Source organism: Balaenoptera musculus, chromosome 7 (assembly GCF_009873245.2).
Source record: "Balaenoptera musculus isolate JJ_BM4_2016_0621 chromosome 7, mBalMus1.pri.v3, whole genome shotgun sequence".
NCBI lineage: Eukaryota > Metazoa > Chordata > Mammalia > Artiodactyla > Balaenopteridae > Balaenoptera > Balaenoptera musculus.
In genome coordinates this window covers 96740685-96756404 of record NC_045791.1, presented here as the reverse complement: position 1 = coordinate 96756404, position 15720 = coordinate 96740685, and the positions used below count along the sequence as shown (strand labels likewise).

At 41.2% G+C, this 15720-nt stretch overlaps 1 protein-coding gene across 3 annotated transcripts in view; it reads left to right on the top strand.

The window, feature by feature from the left end:
• Positions 1-15720, top strand: part of EPHA4 (EPH receptor A4) — a 143282-nt gene that overhangs the window by 96170 nt on the left and 31392 nt on the right. For 2 of the 3 annotated variants that reach the window (XR_005020642.1, XM_036858294.1), the window contains exons 6-8: positions 9760-9884; positions 10905-11064; positions 12236-12347. Coding sequence is in view for 1 of the 3 variants with exons in the window: in XM_036858294.1 (XP_036714189.1) it covers positions 9760-9884; positions 10905-11064; positions 12236-12347 (397 nt within the window). In the remaining 2 variants the exon portion in view is untranslated. The remainder of the gene's footprint in view (positions 1-9759; positions 9885-10904; positions 11065-12235; positions 12348-15720) is intronic. The other variant, XR_005020643.1, reaches the window with a different exon arrangement.

Genomic DNA, 15720 nt, shown 5'->3' with positions numbered 1-15720 from the left:
TGTGTTTACAGACATGTGATATGGAGAGAGGATCACATACTTTTGAGTCAGGCAGACTTGGGTTTAAAAATCTAATTTTATAGCTTTGGTCAAATCATTTCCTTTCCTTGTGCTGCAGGAGTTTCCAAATAGAAAATCAAAGGTGCTAATGATAACTGTGGACTTCAGAGAGTTGCAAGGATTAAATGATGTTAAGTGTGTGAAAGTGCCTTGCAGAGGAGGCCAAAAGCATGTTTTGCTCATTTGCCCATTCTTCTCTGTTTAGCTGTGATTCACGAGGCCCAAGTCTTTACCTGCATGAGCTGTCAACTATGCAATGAAAACTAAACTCTTTTCTAAAAAGAAAACTAAACCAAGCCATTTTGAGAACCCTGCTGTCTTTTCCTATTTCCCATTAAAACAAGCTCAGCTGAATCTTTCTGCCCAACATTTTGTGATTCTGCGGAATTCAGTCACTGTTAGAAGATCCGGGGCTGTGCTTGTGTCTTGTGTCCCTGCAAAGCTGCACAGTCTGTTCCTGGCATTGTTGACCCCCAGGGCAGCACTCGGCCAGTGTGGCTCTCTGCTCGCTGTGGGTGCCCAGGAGCTGGAGTTTCCAAGAGGGAGACCATTCAGGCAGCTTTCAAGTGCAGCTCAATCTTCTGCAGGCCACGGTACTCCTACACTTTATTTTAGTTAGTTATTGTATGAAGATGTTATCGCAGCTCTTCCTCGACTTATAATGGGGTTACTCCCCAAAAAACTCACTGTAAGTTGAAAATACATTGAATACACCTAACCTATCAAACATCATAGCTTAGCCCCGCCCACCTCAGATGTGCTCAGAACACTTATGTTGGGTAGAGATCATCTAACACAAAGCCTATTTTATAATAAGGTGTTGAATTTATTGAATACTGAAAGTGAAAAACAACGATTTTCTGAGTACGTCTGCTAGCCCGGGAAAAGATCAAAATCCAAAATTCGAAGTACGGTTTCAACTGAATGCGCATTGTCTTCACGCTATCATAAAGTTGAAAAATAGCAAGTCGAACCACAGTCATCGTAAGTCTCGGACCATCTGTAGATGAAGATGCCCCTTTTTTCCCTGAATGGCTCCACTTGACCTGAATGGGCTGCTGTCACCCCAAATGTCAGTTAGTAGGTTAACACGATAGAAAATTGTTTCCTGCTCAAGTCACATCCAGTTGGTGGTTAAGAGGGGGAGGGTCTATGGGGAGCTTCCAAGATGGACCTGAGCGCCAAAATGGAGCTGGCAGATTGTGGGTTAGGATGGAGAGTCCCAAGGGAGCTATTTATGTGATAGATCTAGAAAGGGAGTCACTACTTCAACCCACACCCAGAACTCAGGGACGTGAACCATCCTACATGTGAAGAGATCTAGGAAATGTAGACCTTGTCTAAGCAGCTCCATCCCAGAAACACTTATGGGAGGGGAACTCCCATTTTTGGGCGGTTAGCCACAGAGGCCTATCCCAAGACCTTCAACTTCTGTATGCAAACACTTAATGTAAAGGCTAAGAATTGCATCACGTTCCATTATTTAAAATGTGAGTGATAGCTCTCTGTAAAGAATTTGCCTGAGATAATCTGCCACCCATTTCTCTGCAGAAATAAGAGTGTGATTTAAACGCTTTGTAAAGTCTTGCTCTTGGATCACTTAGTTAAAGCACCATTAATGTCCCCAGATCAGATTCTGTCCCTCACTGGAAGCACAGGTCTGTCGTATCTTTTGGTAAATGTTACTGTACCCTGCTTTATGTTATAGTATTTGTTTAAAATAGATTCTGTATGTACTGACCTTGGAAATCATTTTATGGGAAAAAAAAGTGCATCCCTCATACATTTTAAGTATAAGCTTAATATTAATATTTCCATATTTAAATATAAATGAACTTCATTTAATTCAGTCTCCTGAAGACTTTAATTGAGAATTTGGCTCCACGTCTCTTGTTGAATAGAAAAATAATTCCGTATCAATTTTAGCATAATCAAGTTTTTCCATACCTTTTGTCTGTTTGTTTTAAAAACAGTTTCACTTCTTGACTATGAGAAAATGTGCTTAGGTACTTATTAATGGTACAGCAGCTAAAAGCTATAGGGTGCAGAGCTGAGTTCTTACAACATCAGTGATGTATTCAGGGAGGGTGGATACGGATTGAGTCTTTTAATGATTTTTATCTAAGGATTAGCAGAGGGCTAATCCAGCTGATTGACTGAATGTAGTGCAAACAAGATCGTGTGTCTAGGAAAGCACTCTGTGCACTGTTGAGTGCTATGAACTACTGCAATATCATAGTAAAAAATAAAAGTTGCTCAGTGCTGTTTGGTGCCATAGGTAGTGCAAAGCTCAGAGGAAGAGTCCTGTCCTCCCTTTGGTGGGATGTGGAAGACAGCAATTAATATTAGCACCCGAGTTCTTAGCGTCTCTGCAATGGCAAAACCCTTAATCACAAGGATATCATTAGTGCTCTGAAGCATTTAATTTTGATGCTTGACAGCATTTTAAAATGCACCAACCTTTGATAAAGAGCAAATCAGAGCTGTGGCGTTGAAATGAGAAAGAAAGAGGGAACAAAAACCACCTTAAGCTCCAAATAATTCAATCTAAATATGCTATTTGAATTAAGCAGAGCTATGTATAAACTGTGGGTTTATTTTTCCTATCAGGGAAAGACCCCTTAAGTAAACATCACCTCTTTAAATTCAGATCCTGGGGAGGGAAACAAAACTCTGCTGAGGTTAAAGACGTCTTCCCTCCAAACGATGGGCTTGAGAACCACTGGCATCCTTGGCTTTAGGTTTCTTAAGGTCCATAAAGGGCCATTTTCACTCTTCCTTGTCCACAGGCTGGAGACCTTTTGTTGCATCTGTTTATTTCCTGCCTTATTCCTTTCTCCCCGCTAATTTGAGCCAGTAATGAAATGCAGTGGGTCTTTTCAGCTGTGTTCCCCACCCAAGGTCCCCCAAACTCTTTATAATTCAATGCTTGTGATGCAGGACCCAAGAAGACAGTTTTACAGCCCACAAGTGAAGGACTATAGTGACGCCTTCCTCCCTTTCTTTTCTCCATGTCTCTTTTTCTCTTCATCCTATTGGGGTGTCACAAGGACCAAACTGCTGCAGTAAAATGACTTGTAGGTGTTTGATGGCAAGTCATTGAGGAAGTGAATAAAAGAAAATTGCAGCATTCACATCGGTGGGGAGCGGTTAGAACTGCTGAGCTTTGAACCAAAGAAGGTGAAATTTACCATTTTCCTAAAAGGAGCCACCTCTGTTTGACATCAAAGCACCTCCGGCAATTCTTCATTGTGAGACGCACGACTGTTAGAAAGTCGTGATGGAGCCCCGAATCTATGCTATTTCTGTTTATCCAAAACACACATAGAGATAAAACCCACCTGTGACTTCTGGATGCGCTGTGGTCTGCTCTCAAACCAAAAGTAATCACAGGTACATAGCCAATGTGGATTCTACGGAGAAAGCATTCTCAGTTTCTCAAGGGTATGTATTATTTTGAATACAGAATTATTTGATGGGGAGAGAATTTATCTTGGCTTCCTAGTGGAAAGCTCAGATCATTCAGCCTCAAGCTTCGGTAAAAGTTTCCTTTTATCCTCTTGAGTTTTTGCTCCATCTTTAAAAAGTGATATTTTCCTACCATTTTACTTGTTTCCAGTGGGTGCGTGGAAGGACAGTCTGTTTCACACCCTTAATCTTGCTGTTCCTCCCCTGACTGCAGAGGGCACTCTACTTGGTTACCCTGACACTTCAACAATGATGTCCTTTCCGTGGGATTTCAAGGATAGATGCGGTACTAAGGGCTGCCCCTGGTGGTGACTTTGCTTACACTAGTGAGTCTTTAGAGATAACTCTGGTCTTGTCAAACTAGGGGGCTGCTTGGGGCTCTTTCTGGATTTAGGATTCTAACTTGAAGGGAATCTCAACACCACTCACCTTTGTAGTTAGGAAGTCCGGAAAACTATTTGCATATGTCCTCCAGATACAGAGGAGAAATACCGAACATATTGTCAACGCCCTCATCCAGGGAAAGAGCGGTTTCTCAAAATGCTGTCTGTAACAGGTGCAGTGAAAACTAGTTTTAATGTTAACTTACTTTTGAATGACATTTTAACAGCCTGTGTGTTCGACAAAAGTTCAGGAGCGCCAAAAACCCCTTAGGAAACAGAGACTCCATTTAAAATTAGAATTGTCATTTGCTTCACTCCTGATTGTCAAAATCTTAGTTAACCTAAATAGCAACACCAAACCCACAAAAGGTCATCTGAAACAGGTGCAGATATAAAGTTGTTTTAGGGATGACTTACTTCTGATACTTTATATTTAGAAAACATTTTGCTGGCTACAAAGAGTTTTTTTAGGTCTATTTAAACATTTAGTTCACCTTTATTCATTCGACAAATTTATTGAGCACCCACTGTATGCCAGACAAGATCTTGAAGAGCGGGCATATAGAGATAAGTCTTGTGCTTATAGATTGTACATTCTAATAGCCTACATGCTTGTATCTGAAAGGAAGGTATTTTACAGATGGGAGAACAGAGGCAAGGAAACTTGAGTAACTTGTCCAAGATGGCAGCTAGTAAATTTCAAACCTGGATTTTTATCCAAAATCCTTTTTAAATTCATTGATTTTTCCCATCAAATTAGTAAAATGAAGACTACTTCGCGTGGATCAGGATGCTTTTTCATCTTTACCTCATTTCACGTGTCCTAGATGAGCCCTCTGCCCCCACAGGACCAAGGTGCTAGTGATTTCCTGAACTTTGCAGTCACATGTGCAGCAGGGCAGCTCTGGTCAGCCATCCTCTCCCCTTTCTGCTTCTTGTTTGCCCAGCAAGTCAATCTGGACCACACTTCCCCAACCTTAGTCCAAATTCTCCATGGTTCTTTCTGTAATCCACAATGCACTCCTCCACATTCTGGCTTCTTAGCCCAGTTACTGCCTGTTTAGTCAAGTACTGTTTAAGTTTTAAAACATAAATGCCTATTTAGCTCTACTTTAAGTTCCTCAAGCAAAGGCTTAAAGGACATCTGTAGAATGATTGAATGATGATTGATGTGTCAGCATGATTTGTAAGTAAAAAGAAGAGGAAATGGAGGCCATGTTTTGGATTCAAAACTACTGAAATCCCCTTGAGAGTAATAGGAAAAGGTGGTCTCAGACATCTGCATCTCAGGACAGGAAAATGGACATTGAACATTCTGCTCTAAAAATTTGAAAATTAAGGGCTGATTTGAATTAAATCACAAATCTTTCTTTAGAAACTACCCTTTAGGAGTTCTTGCCTTTGTGATTTTTGCATCCATCCGTCATGATTCTCTAACCACACTGCCGTCAACTAGCATGACCAGCTCTTCTGGTTGTGTGTTATGTCAAAATTCTAGCCATTAAAGGAAGCCTGCTTATGTCCAGGGGCACAAAAGTTTCCTTAAAGCAAACATCTCTTTTATGAAGGAAGTCTGTGGGTAGGGAGGAATGCCTTTCAGTCTAAGATGTGCCTTTTTCCTATAATGAGCATACTTACATCAACCCTCAGCTTCCTGCCAGCTTCTCTCACTCTTCTGCAGGTGTATTATGTGTCTGAAGACACGGTATAATGAGGAAGCCTCTTACTTCTCCCCATTGCCGTGATAAAACTTGGATAAGAAGGTTAGCAGGAACTGTTTCTCGAGTTCTAGAAAATTGATTCTCTGGGTTGACACTAAAGAGTGTCTTCTCTGTAAGACTATTAAAAAATTCTCTGTCTTTTTTTTTTTTCAGTTAAGAGGCTAAAGGATAAGATGGCACTTAATTGGATACCAAAGATTGTATTTAATTTAGCTTTGTTTGCCCGTTTCCATCTTTGCCGTGTTCCATTGGTGCTCATTAAGTTTGTGGTTAGTGGAGGAGGAAGAGCCAAGTCTCGATAAGGTTTGGGAATGTAAACTGGGAGGCAAGCAGGACCTTTCTTCTGCTTGGTCTTTTTATGTGGACTAAAATTCCCGGTATGATGAGAAGCCTTCTTTTGAACTAAGGCACTGATTTGTCAAAGCTCCTGTTAAACCATGTATCTGGGACGAGTGTTCAATCTGTTATTTTATTAGTCTATTATCTCCTCTGCTAATTCTGCTGGCAAAGGGCAGAGCCCTGAGGTACTGGGACTCAGGATCCAAAACACTTCTAAACTGAGTAGGGTTTGGCCGTGTTTACCAAAGTGTGGAAACATACCAATGGTGGCATCAGAGACGATTTTAGGGGAGACCCAGATGGGACGTTATGTAATACTGAGTTGCTCTGTGTGAAAGTTAGTTCCTTTCCCATTCTCTCTCAGTTCTGCTTTCTCTAAGGTCAGAATCTCAAATTGGTGTCAGGATTATCCTTAATGCTTCTCTAACACTGGCTAATCTCTTTTTTTGGCAAAGCATAGAGAGGCAAGAGCATTTATGTATTTTTTTTTTACATTGTATTAATTATACTATTATTACATATTCTTTTTTTTTTAATTTATTTATTTATTTTTGGCTGTGTTGGGTCTTCGTTTCTGTGCGAGGGCTTTCTCTAGTTGCGGCAAGTGGGGGCCACTCTTCATCGCGATGCGCGGGCCTCTCACTATCGCAGCCTCTCGTTGCGGAGCACAGGCTCCAGATGCGCAGGCTCAGTAGTTGTGGCTCACGGGCCTAGTTGCTCCACGGCATGTGGGATCTTCCCAGACCAGGGCTCGAACCCGTGTCCCCTGCACTGGCAGGCAGATTCTCAATCACTGCGCCACCAGGGAAGCCCTACATATTCTTTAATGTATATATTATTTTTATTTGTATGGTTACCTGCCATTGATTGCACGTGATAACTGTAGAGGGAAGTTTTCTTTCGAGAAATAAAGTATGTCGTCTTAAGAAAATTGTTATTTAAATCGTAGTCCAAGTTGCAGAGGGATGTGGCAGCAGTTACTTGGGTGGCATGAGAAGACTGATGCTTGGGAACCACTGGGGGAGGGAAATGATTGAGAAATGCCGTTGCCAAATGCCTCCTCTAGCGAAATGAGCCACAGGCAGGCACACAAGGCACGGTGATGGCTTCCAGATGTAGAGTTGGAAGCTATATTGGATGCAGGGTAGGAAAGGCGAGGAAAGAACCCTTATGCGGCTTGTAACATGGAGGGCATCTTCTCTCCAAAGTGGCAGTGTGGCAAAGCCCAGTTTTTCCCAAACTGGTGCTTTTCTTGCCAAAGAAGTTAAGAAGCTCTTCTCCAGGGGGAGGAATAACTGCCCTATTGACTGTAACGCGCGTCCCTGTTTTAGGTCTGATTCTCAATCTCACTTGGTCATGGGTTGCTTTTGTCACTATGGCCTGATAAAAATGCTCTTCTGAAAAAGAGCTGTTTGGAAAGAATTCAGACTTTACAGCCACACAGCATCATACTTTTTATAAATTACCATGATTTATTCTCCTTTCCCCTTTAATCTCATTTTCCTTCATTTTTATAACAGCTGAGTAAGCATACACTCTCGGTTTCTTTTCACGTTTGTGCCTATGAATTTTCCAAGGAGGGCTGCATTAGGAATATCCGATTAGTCAACACGATGATATTGTTAACTGCCTGTCTGAGATTTTGTGAGCACTCATTGGAGCTCATATGCCCTTTGAATGGCCACAGGAACACTGCCGCTCCAACTCCCGAAGTGGAAATCAGGTTCATTTCCCACATGCAATAATTTAGGGATAACCCAACCAGAGAGAAACCATCTTAGTTCATCAGTGCGCTCACTCCAAGGGCAGCCAGGCGATTCTTTCCCGAGAAATCTGTCTGATCAAGATCTGATCCAGAACATTTCTGAGCGTAAGTTCATTCTATAACTTTATGATTTTCCTCCCTCCTGCTTTCTTTCTAACGACCTCACTTTTCTATTTCATTTCCCAATCCTGAACATGAGAGTTGGAAGAGCCCCTTTTTATGGAGTGGATGCTAAAGGGCTCTGTTAGGCAAAATGTTTATTAACTGGAGTGAAATGGCTTTTCACAGCCAGGCAACCTTCCTAGCCTCCTTGCTACCTCTGTATTTAAGAAAGTCACTCCTTGCATTGTGCTGGACAATGGCTCTGTGTCAACCAGTAAAGAAAGAGAGAGAGAAAACGCGGGGGGCTGCAGGGGAGCCTTAACACAGCTAATGAGCGCATTTCCGGTTTGCATTATCCTCAGGTGTTCAGTGGCTTTCGTATGTCTGCTGCGTGTCTCTCTGTTCACTCAGTTTGCTGTTACTAACATCGGGGTTGCCTTTGATGGAGGATGTATGTATTCGCTGTATCGGAATGTCACTTGTGTTTATTGTGCCTGAGATCCAATCTGGAATAGCTTTGGGGGCGGGGGTGTGGGGGGAAAAGGAGAAGGAGAAATAGGGAAGAGAGAGTGTGTGTGTTTGTGTGTGTGTGTGTGCGCGTGTGTTACCATCTCAAGGCACCCCTAACAGAGATGCCAGGCTGTCAGATGGTCCGCTCCAAGAGGTGCTCTCTGCTGGATTAGCTTTAGCAGGAAGAGTCCCTTGTGTGACATGTAACTTTGGTGTATCTGGTTGCGTCCCTTGCCACCAGCACACCTGTCAGATGTGATCAGAGGGTTTGCAGCTAGTCCCATTCCATTTTCAGATAATTTATTTTACTTTTTCTCTTTTTCTTCCTCTGAGTTAGGATTTGGCAGTTGTATGTGTTGGGGAAGAGCAGGAAGATGACCCAGCACTACTCTGTTGTTCCTCAGTGGCCACTTTTGGACGTTTGTTTTCATATATATTCACAATTTGAGAATGAATAAAAATATACATTCAATTAAGGAAAACCTCTACTATCTGGTTCTATAGCAGCTTTGTTAGATAAGATCTCAGATTTCGTGAACGCTCCCTCTTCTTCCTGGAGATGGCACATTTGTGCCATTGTTGGTCACCGCAGAGCTTGGTAACAGCTGGCTGGAGATGCGACCACCACAGTGGCGAAGCAAGGGTTAGGTAGCCTGGGTTGATAAAAGTTTCTGCTCCCCATCCCTGATAATACACCCGGTGGAGGACGGCTTTTGTGTCTTTCTCAGTGGAAAGAAGAAGATTTGCTACTCAGCAGGCAAAAGCAATATTTCAACTCTTGTAAAATAGTTGCAAAATGCCATATATGTCCAGAGAGACTATCATGGCTTTATTTGTGTTCTACATTATTTGCCTGGTTGTGTTCAAGCTGGAAACTCTTACTGTAATTAAGGAATACTTTTATTTATATTGGAAAGTATGTAAATTGTTTGCCTTCTGGCATTCCCTACAGTACTCTTGGAAGAGTTGCGAAGTCTCTTGTATAAAATTAAAGACCAATAACACAACACTCAATTCTTTGGAGGTAGAATGAGATGCAGTTTCTCTGAGCTTAAGAGGAGATTTTCCAAAGGTTTTCATGGCTTGCAAAAAAATAAACAAGCAGATAGCATTCTCTATACCTATGGCCTTTCTGAGGAATGGCTGCAGGTGCTGTAGAGGTGATACTGTAAGGCCCGTGGACTTACCAGACTACTTCAGAGATTGTCTTTTTAAGACAAACCATATACAAAAAAATATTGGAAAGAACCATAAAATGGTATGCTTTTGTACTAATGAAGAGGAAAACGGGGATCTGGCGGAAGACAAGACAATCCTTCACAGTTTTCTAAAATAAGATGATATTATTGACGGATGCCACCAATTTTTCCCCCTAAAGTAAGATATCTTTTTTTTTTTTTTCCCCCACTAGCACCCTCATCCATTGCTTTGGTCCAGGCTAAAGAAGTTACGAGATATAGTGTTGCTCTGGCTTGGCTGGAACCAGACCGGCCCAATGGGGTGATCTTGGAGTATGAAGTCAAGTATTATGAGAAGGTATTACTTGAATAAGCAAGGTTCTTCTCCTTTCTTCCCCCCAACCCCTCTTTCCTTCCCTCCTTCCTTCCTTCCTTTCTTTTTCTCTATAGTTTTGGTCAGTTATAAGTCCTGGAATACTAGTAAATCTCAAAACCAAATGCATTTGCTTCCCAATCAAATCCAATTATGAATTTTATGTATTAAGTTGCTAATCTTAAAAAAGAGAAAAAATACATTATGTTCTAATATAACTATATTTTTTCTTTCTAGTCCTGCAAATCAAGATAGCTAAGCTAAGAAGGTCTAATCTATAAACCTTCTATCAGGAAGAGTGACTCATAAAAGTTGAAATAATGATCTGTTTAAGTAGATCACTGCTATTCAGAATCAAGGTGTGGATTATGATGACTTTTAATAGAAAATCAAGGAAAGCAAATTACATTCTTCAGCCTCTTAAAGTTATAGAACGACATTATTTTTTGCAAATAAGTTGTCTCTTAAAGGACAGCATTCTGAAGAGAGCTATTTGCATTCAAGGTTGTCTAGAAAATGAACAATTGTCTTCTCTTTCTTTTTAAAGGTAATCACTTATTGGTTTCCTTATTGAAAGCAGAAAGGGGACAGGATTTTTTTTTTTTTGTTTTTTGGAAACCAGATTATAACATTTTTGACATTTTCTAGAATGGAAAATAGAAAAAGAAAAGGGACCTTCTTGCGGTCGTTATTTCTGTGAAATTGTTGGGTGTGGAGTGAGAAAAGCCATCAACCATCATCTAATGTTCTTTTCAAAAAAAGATTATGGGCAAAGATCTGGATATGGTCAGTGTCAATAGCGATCATACCTGAACTCCACATTTCTTTCAACATCGAAGTAACAATAGTACTTCTAACATTGAACTGAATATAGTGTTTAGAGTTTATCAATCTCCATTTACTTTCAACCTCTGAGTGGACTGGCTTGGCTGCTTTAATACTGTATCGGAGTAAGTGGGGGATTTATTTTGCCACCTTCCTTAATTTTATCCTCTCGTAATGTAGGATCAGAATGAACGAAGCTATCGGATTGTTAGGACGGCTGCCAGGAACACGGATATCAAAGGCCTGAACCCTCTGACTTCCTATGTTTTCCACGTCCGAGCCAGGACAGCAGCTGGCTATGGAGATTTCAGCGAGCCCCTGGAGGTCACAACCAACACAGGTAACAAGTTCTGAGATTCTTTGTACAATCCAGGGCAAATCCCATTATGGTGAACTAAGAAGCTATACAAATTTTTGGTTAGGCAAACATTTTGTTGCAAAGGCTATTGCTTGAAATTAGATAGCCAGTGTCTGTAACTTAGCACACCTCTTGCTATTTAGAGAAGAACATTTTTCATAACCGTATCTGATCTGTCTTTTCATATGATTGAAAAACGTCTATCTTTCTCCTGTGTTGAGCCTTCCATAAACCATGAAAACTGGGATTGCCAAACTGGCTAATGGACAGTTGCATAACTATCTTACATTAAGCTAAGGAGTTTTCTCCCTGGGAAGATTAGAGAAGGTACCAATTTTTTTTTTCTCTCCTATTTATTTCTAGGGATCTGTTCAAATCAAGTCAGATCAGTTTTTTTAAAAGCCCCTCTAGACAACTACATCAATCTTTCAACATTGTGAGTTGGACCAACTGGATGATTGAATCAAAATGTTAATAGAGGGCATACCTATGAATAAGCAATTTACATAAGACATCTCCCCTCCATAATTAACAAACCAAAATTGAGCCTACTGGATAAGGAGCTGGTGGGGCAGAATTTTCTACGTTAGTTCTAGAAAGTAATTTTATTCACAGATTATTAAATAGAATATGAATGAAAAAAGAAAGAAAGTACTCTAGAATAAAATCTGAAGGGGTTTGACATCCTTTGCGATTATCCTGGAAGGCTTCAAGGAGGAAGTGGCTTTTGAGCTGGGCAATAATAGACAGGTTTTTTCTAGATGGGGTGTGAGGATGCAGTGGAGGGGTCGTTCAAAACTGCTTGTCCTTTTGGAAATTTCCAGGTGTCTTTCTCACTAAGGAATTCATCAGATCCTTAAGTAAGAGTTTGGGCTGAGACTAGAAAGAAAAAAAAAGAAAAAGCAATGAGTGGAAATGTTTACCCTAGGATTTAATGAGTCTTCTGGTTGGAGTTCTTCATACAATTATAAAAAAGAATGTCTTAGTCTCATTAAGGCTGTCTTAGAAGATGCCGTTGTGTGAATACTTAACATAGAGCAAGATAGGCTGTGAGCATTTCAAATGGCTTCAGAGAGTTGAAACTTGTGACAGTCAGAAGTTCCAGCTCTTAGGACCTTGCCCAAGGTGATCCTTGTGTAACTGTCTTTGCCAGTGCCTTCCCGGATCATTGGAGACGGGGCCAACTCCACCGTCCTGCTGGTCTCCGTCTCCGGCAGCGTGGTGCTAGCGGTTATTCTTATCGCCGCTTTTGTCATCAGCAGGAGGTAAGCACTTAAGCCACTCACTGCCCCTGACCCCCTTCCCAAGTTTTTATGAGGGAGCTTTTTGTCTCCTCCACACAAAGCTGAGGCTTTTGATTAGCATCATAAACATGGCATTTGCAGCACAAGCTCCCTCCTCTTTGCTTTGATCTCCCCACCCCGCTGCTAGAGCTTCGGGCTGGACCCTGGTGGCAACGCTCACCACTGAGAGTCCTGGAAAGACCCAACTGATTCCAGGAAACTAAGCTGAAAAGCAGGCCGTTGGGAACTTTCTAGATATTCTAGGCTGTAAGGTGTTACATTTATACCTCTCTTAAGCCTGAACTGACTGCCAAAGGCCAAAAAAAAAAAGCCATCTAAAACTTAGACCTCAGATTTGAGCTCTGCTCTATGTCAGCTGTGTTACTTCACCTCTTTGAGTCATTGTTTCCTTTTTGTAAAATAGGGATAATAAAATATCTGCCTCTAAGAGTTATTGACAGGAGAGTTTTGATAGGCAAAGTAGATAATCTGGCACACAGAGAGGACTTCAACATGATACTGGTTCATAATAACAGTAACCAAAGCAAAGAAGTGGGCATTCCTTCTTCCCTTAGGAAAAGCCATCGACATTTCCAGAGAGTTTCCTTTGAGCACTTCGTGGGCTTGGCATTGTTCTTGGAAATGGATCTAAAACAGCAATTACTTATTCTATGAGAGTTTACACTCTAACTTGATACTTGAAAAACAGTCTAGAAAAGAGAGACAGAAAGAGCTTGACACCATATTCTTTTGTGTGTGTGTGTGTGTGTGTGTGTGTGTGTGTGTGTGTGTTACAATAAAACTTTATTTACAAAAACAGGTGGTGAGCCGGATTTGGCTGAGGGCCATACTTTGCCAACCCCTGAGCTTGACAGCATATTCTTTTGATCCAGTTTTTCTTATTATCATTGCCTCCATCAATTATTAACACTGCCTGGAGCTTCCAGAAGAATGGGGGGGAGGGGGTTTGGGGGGACAGCTGCTCATCTTCAATGTGTGTCCACATCTAGGTCCTCTTTGTCTCACGTGTGAGAATCTTCCCCGTCTCCAACCTTTACCTGCCCCCCCCACCCCCCATGCCATCAACTGTTTTACAACATGGGGCTTTTAAGAAAAAAGCAGAACCTGGGGATGTCAAAATGATCCTCTTAAATATAAATCTTTTCATGTCATAGAAGAGGAAACTGATACTCAGAAAGGTATAGTCCTTGTCTGGAGTCACTATATTGCTTTAGTGGTAGGTCTGTTACTGGACCCCCAATAGCCGTGCTTGGATCTCAGGCCACTGTCTGTTGCACTGTCTTTTCCTGGCTCATCAGTTGGTGAGCTCACTGATGTCACAGCATAGCCTCTGGCTATTTCCACTGACCTGGGCAAGCCACCATGATTTTCTCTCACTTTGTGGTACATTATAATTAAGGTGATGGCCATATATCTTAGTTTGCCTGGATGGTTTCAGTTGTCACCCGTATTTATTAATATCATGTCTCTACTCTCACTCTCCAGAATGTCCTGGTATATAGAGATCAATCATGATCCCTCTCACACAGTACAGCACAACTCCTTATTGTGTGTGGGCACCTACATTTGTCATCGTGTTTGTTCTTTTTGGTGCAAAGTCTGTTTGATTAGAGCAGTGAATTTCGTCTTGAAGGAGTTAAACCCACCACAAACACTCATCCCTGTTGCTGTAATACACACACACACAAACATACATCTAGACATGCCCACTGTACCCTATGTAAGTACAGCTCAGGCTTTGGAAACTTCAACTTGGCCTGAGCAGAATCTGAATTCCCAGAGTTCTTTCCTTCCCTGGCTTTTGATTTTGGAAGTCAATCAAGATGGACCTCTCTCTTATTCATTGCCATTTGACTTTGTGCATGTACACATGCCAGGCTCATAAACACATGGGAACTATAGACATTAATCTATATCCATCTGATAGCCAGGAGGAGGGAGTGGGATGAGGAGTGTATAGAAATTACATGGGCTTTTGCTTTCGTTATTATGTATTTCTGCGTTTGAAATTTTTACAGTGTATGTAAACAACTTGTGTCATCAGAAAATAAAGTTGTTTAAAAGTCTAAAACTAGGGAAAAATTATTAATAACTGCCCCTGTAAAAAATATTTGACTGAAATCCAGCACCCCAGAATGTTCAGAACCATTTGAGAGAACACTTGTTTACAGAAAGTGGGTCTCGTCTTGAATCTCAACCGAGATATTGGTTAGAAGAATTCTCTAGTTGTAGTCTGGCTTTCCTTTAGAGTTACTTTTTTTGTTTGTTTTTTTTTGTATTTTAAGTTATCCTAAATACAGCAGTCAGACAGGAGTAATTAGAAATAGGTCACCTCGTTATAAGTTTTTTTTCAGATGTTCTTCTTTGACAAAAGAAAAAAAAAAAGAAAAGCAGATGAAAATGTAATACAGGAAGACAAGTTTATTAAAAGCTGTAGCTATAGAAAATAGCATCGCAAGCTTGATGACTTAATTTCCTTTCTGCTTTTATTGATCACTTTATTATATAAGGCAGGATTGATCAGATTTCCAATTATGAGTCCCCACCTTAGAGAACTGAGCCTGTCAAGTTACCCAGCCATGATCCTGTTCCTTCTCCCCCATTAAAAAAAAAAATGTTACTTCCCAAGGCTGATAAACACTGCTTGGTGATTGGTCCTCAATGGATCACTTCTTAGAAAATGAAATGTCAACCCCTTGGCCTCCTATTGATTCTTCTTTAGTGTCGGACATAAAGCTGTCACGGAAAGGCTGCCTGGAGCCAGGTAGCTGGCAGGCTTTGCAGCGGCCGATGCACACTCAGCTGATTCTTCTCCGCAAGCAGGCTGTGTGCTCTGTCATAACGGACCGCAGATGTTTAAATGGGACAAGAACAGGTGAGAAGAGAAGAGACATGTAGAGCAGACAAAAGTCTGGTCCATGCTTTTAGTGAGAGTACAAATGAAAGATGGTAAATGGTACCCCTAAAATCATCTCACAACCCTGCAGCCAGCCATCTGGGGAAGCAACAGATGAAACATCCTAGCCTGGAAAATGATGGGGCTGCTTCTTGCCTCTTAGAGCCATGGATAGTTGATGGCAGAATGGATGCGAGGCACGGACCCCGTATAGGGTGACTCCCCACACTGCTGATGACATGGGAGATTGCTTTAAGAGGTAGATGGGCAGAGATCCACACACTGAGAAAAGTTTCAGTCCCTCCGATTACTTCAAAGGAAAATCTGTTTGCTAATTTGTCATTTAAGAGAGAGGAAATGGCCTCAGGCTCACTGCTAGTATCTTGCTGGATTTTTTTTTTTTACAGCAATTGTTTATTTTATTATATTTACTTTATA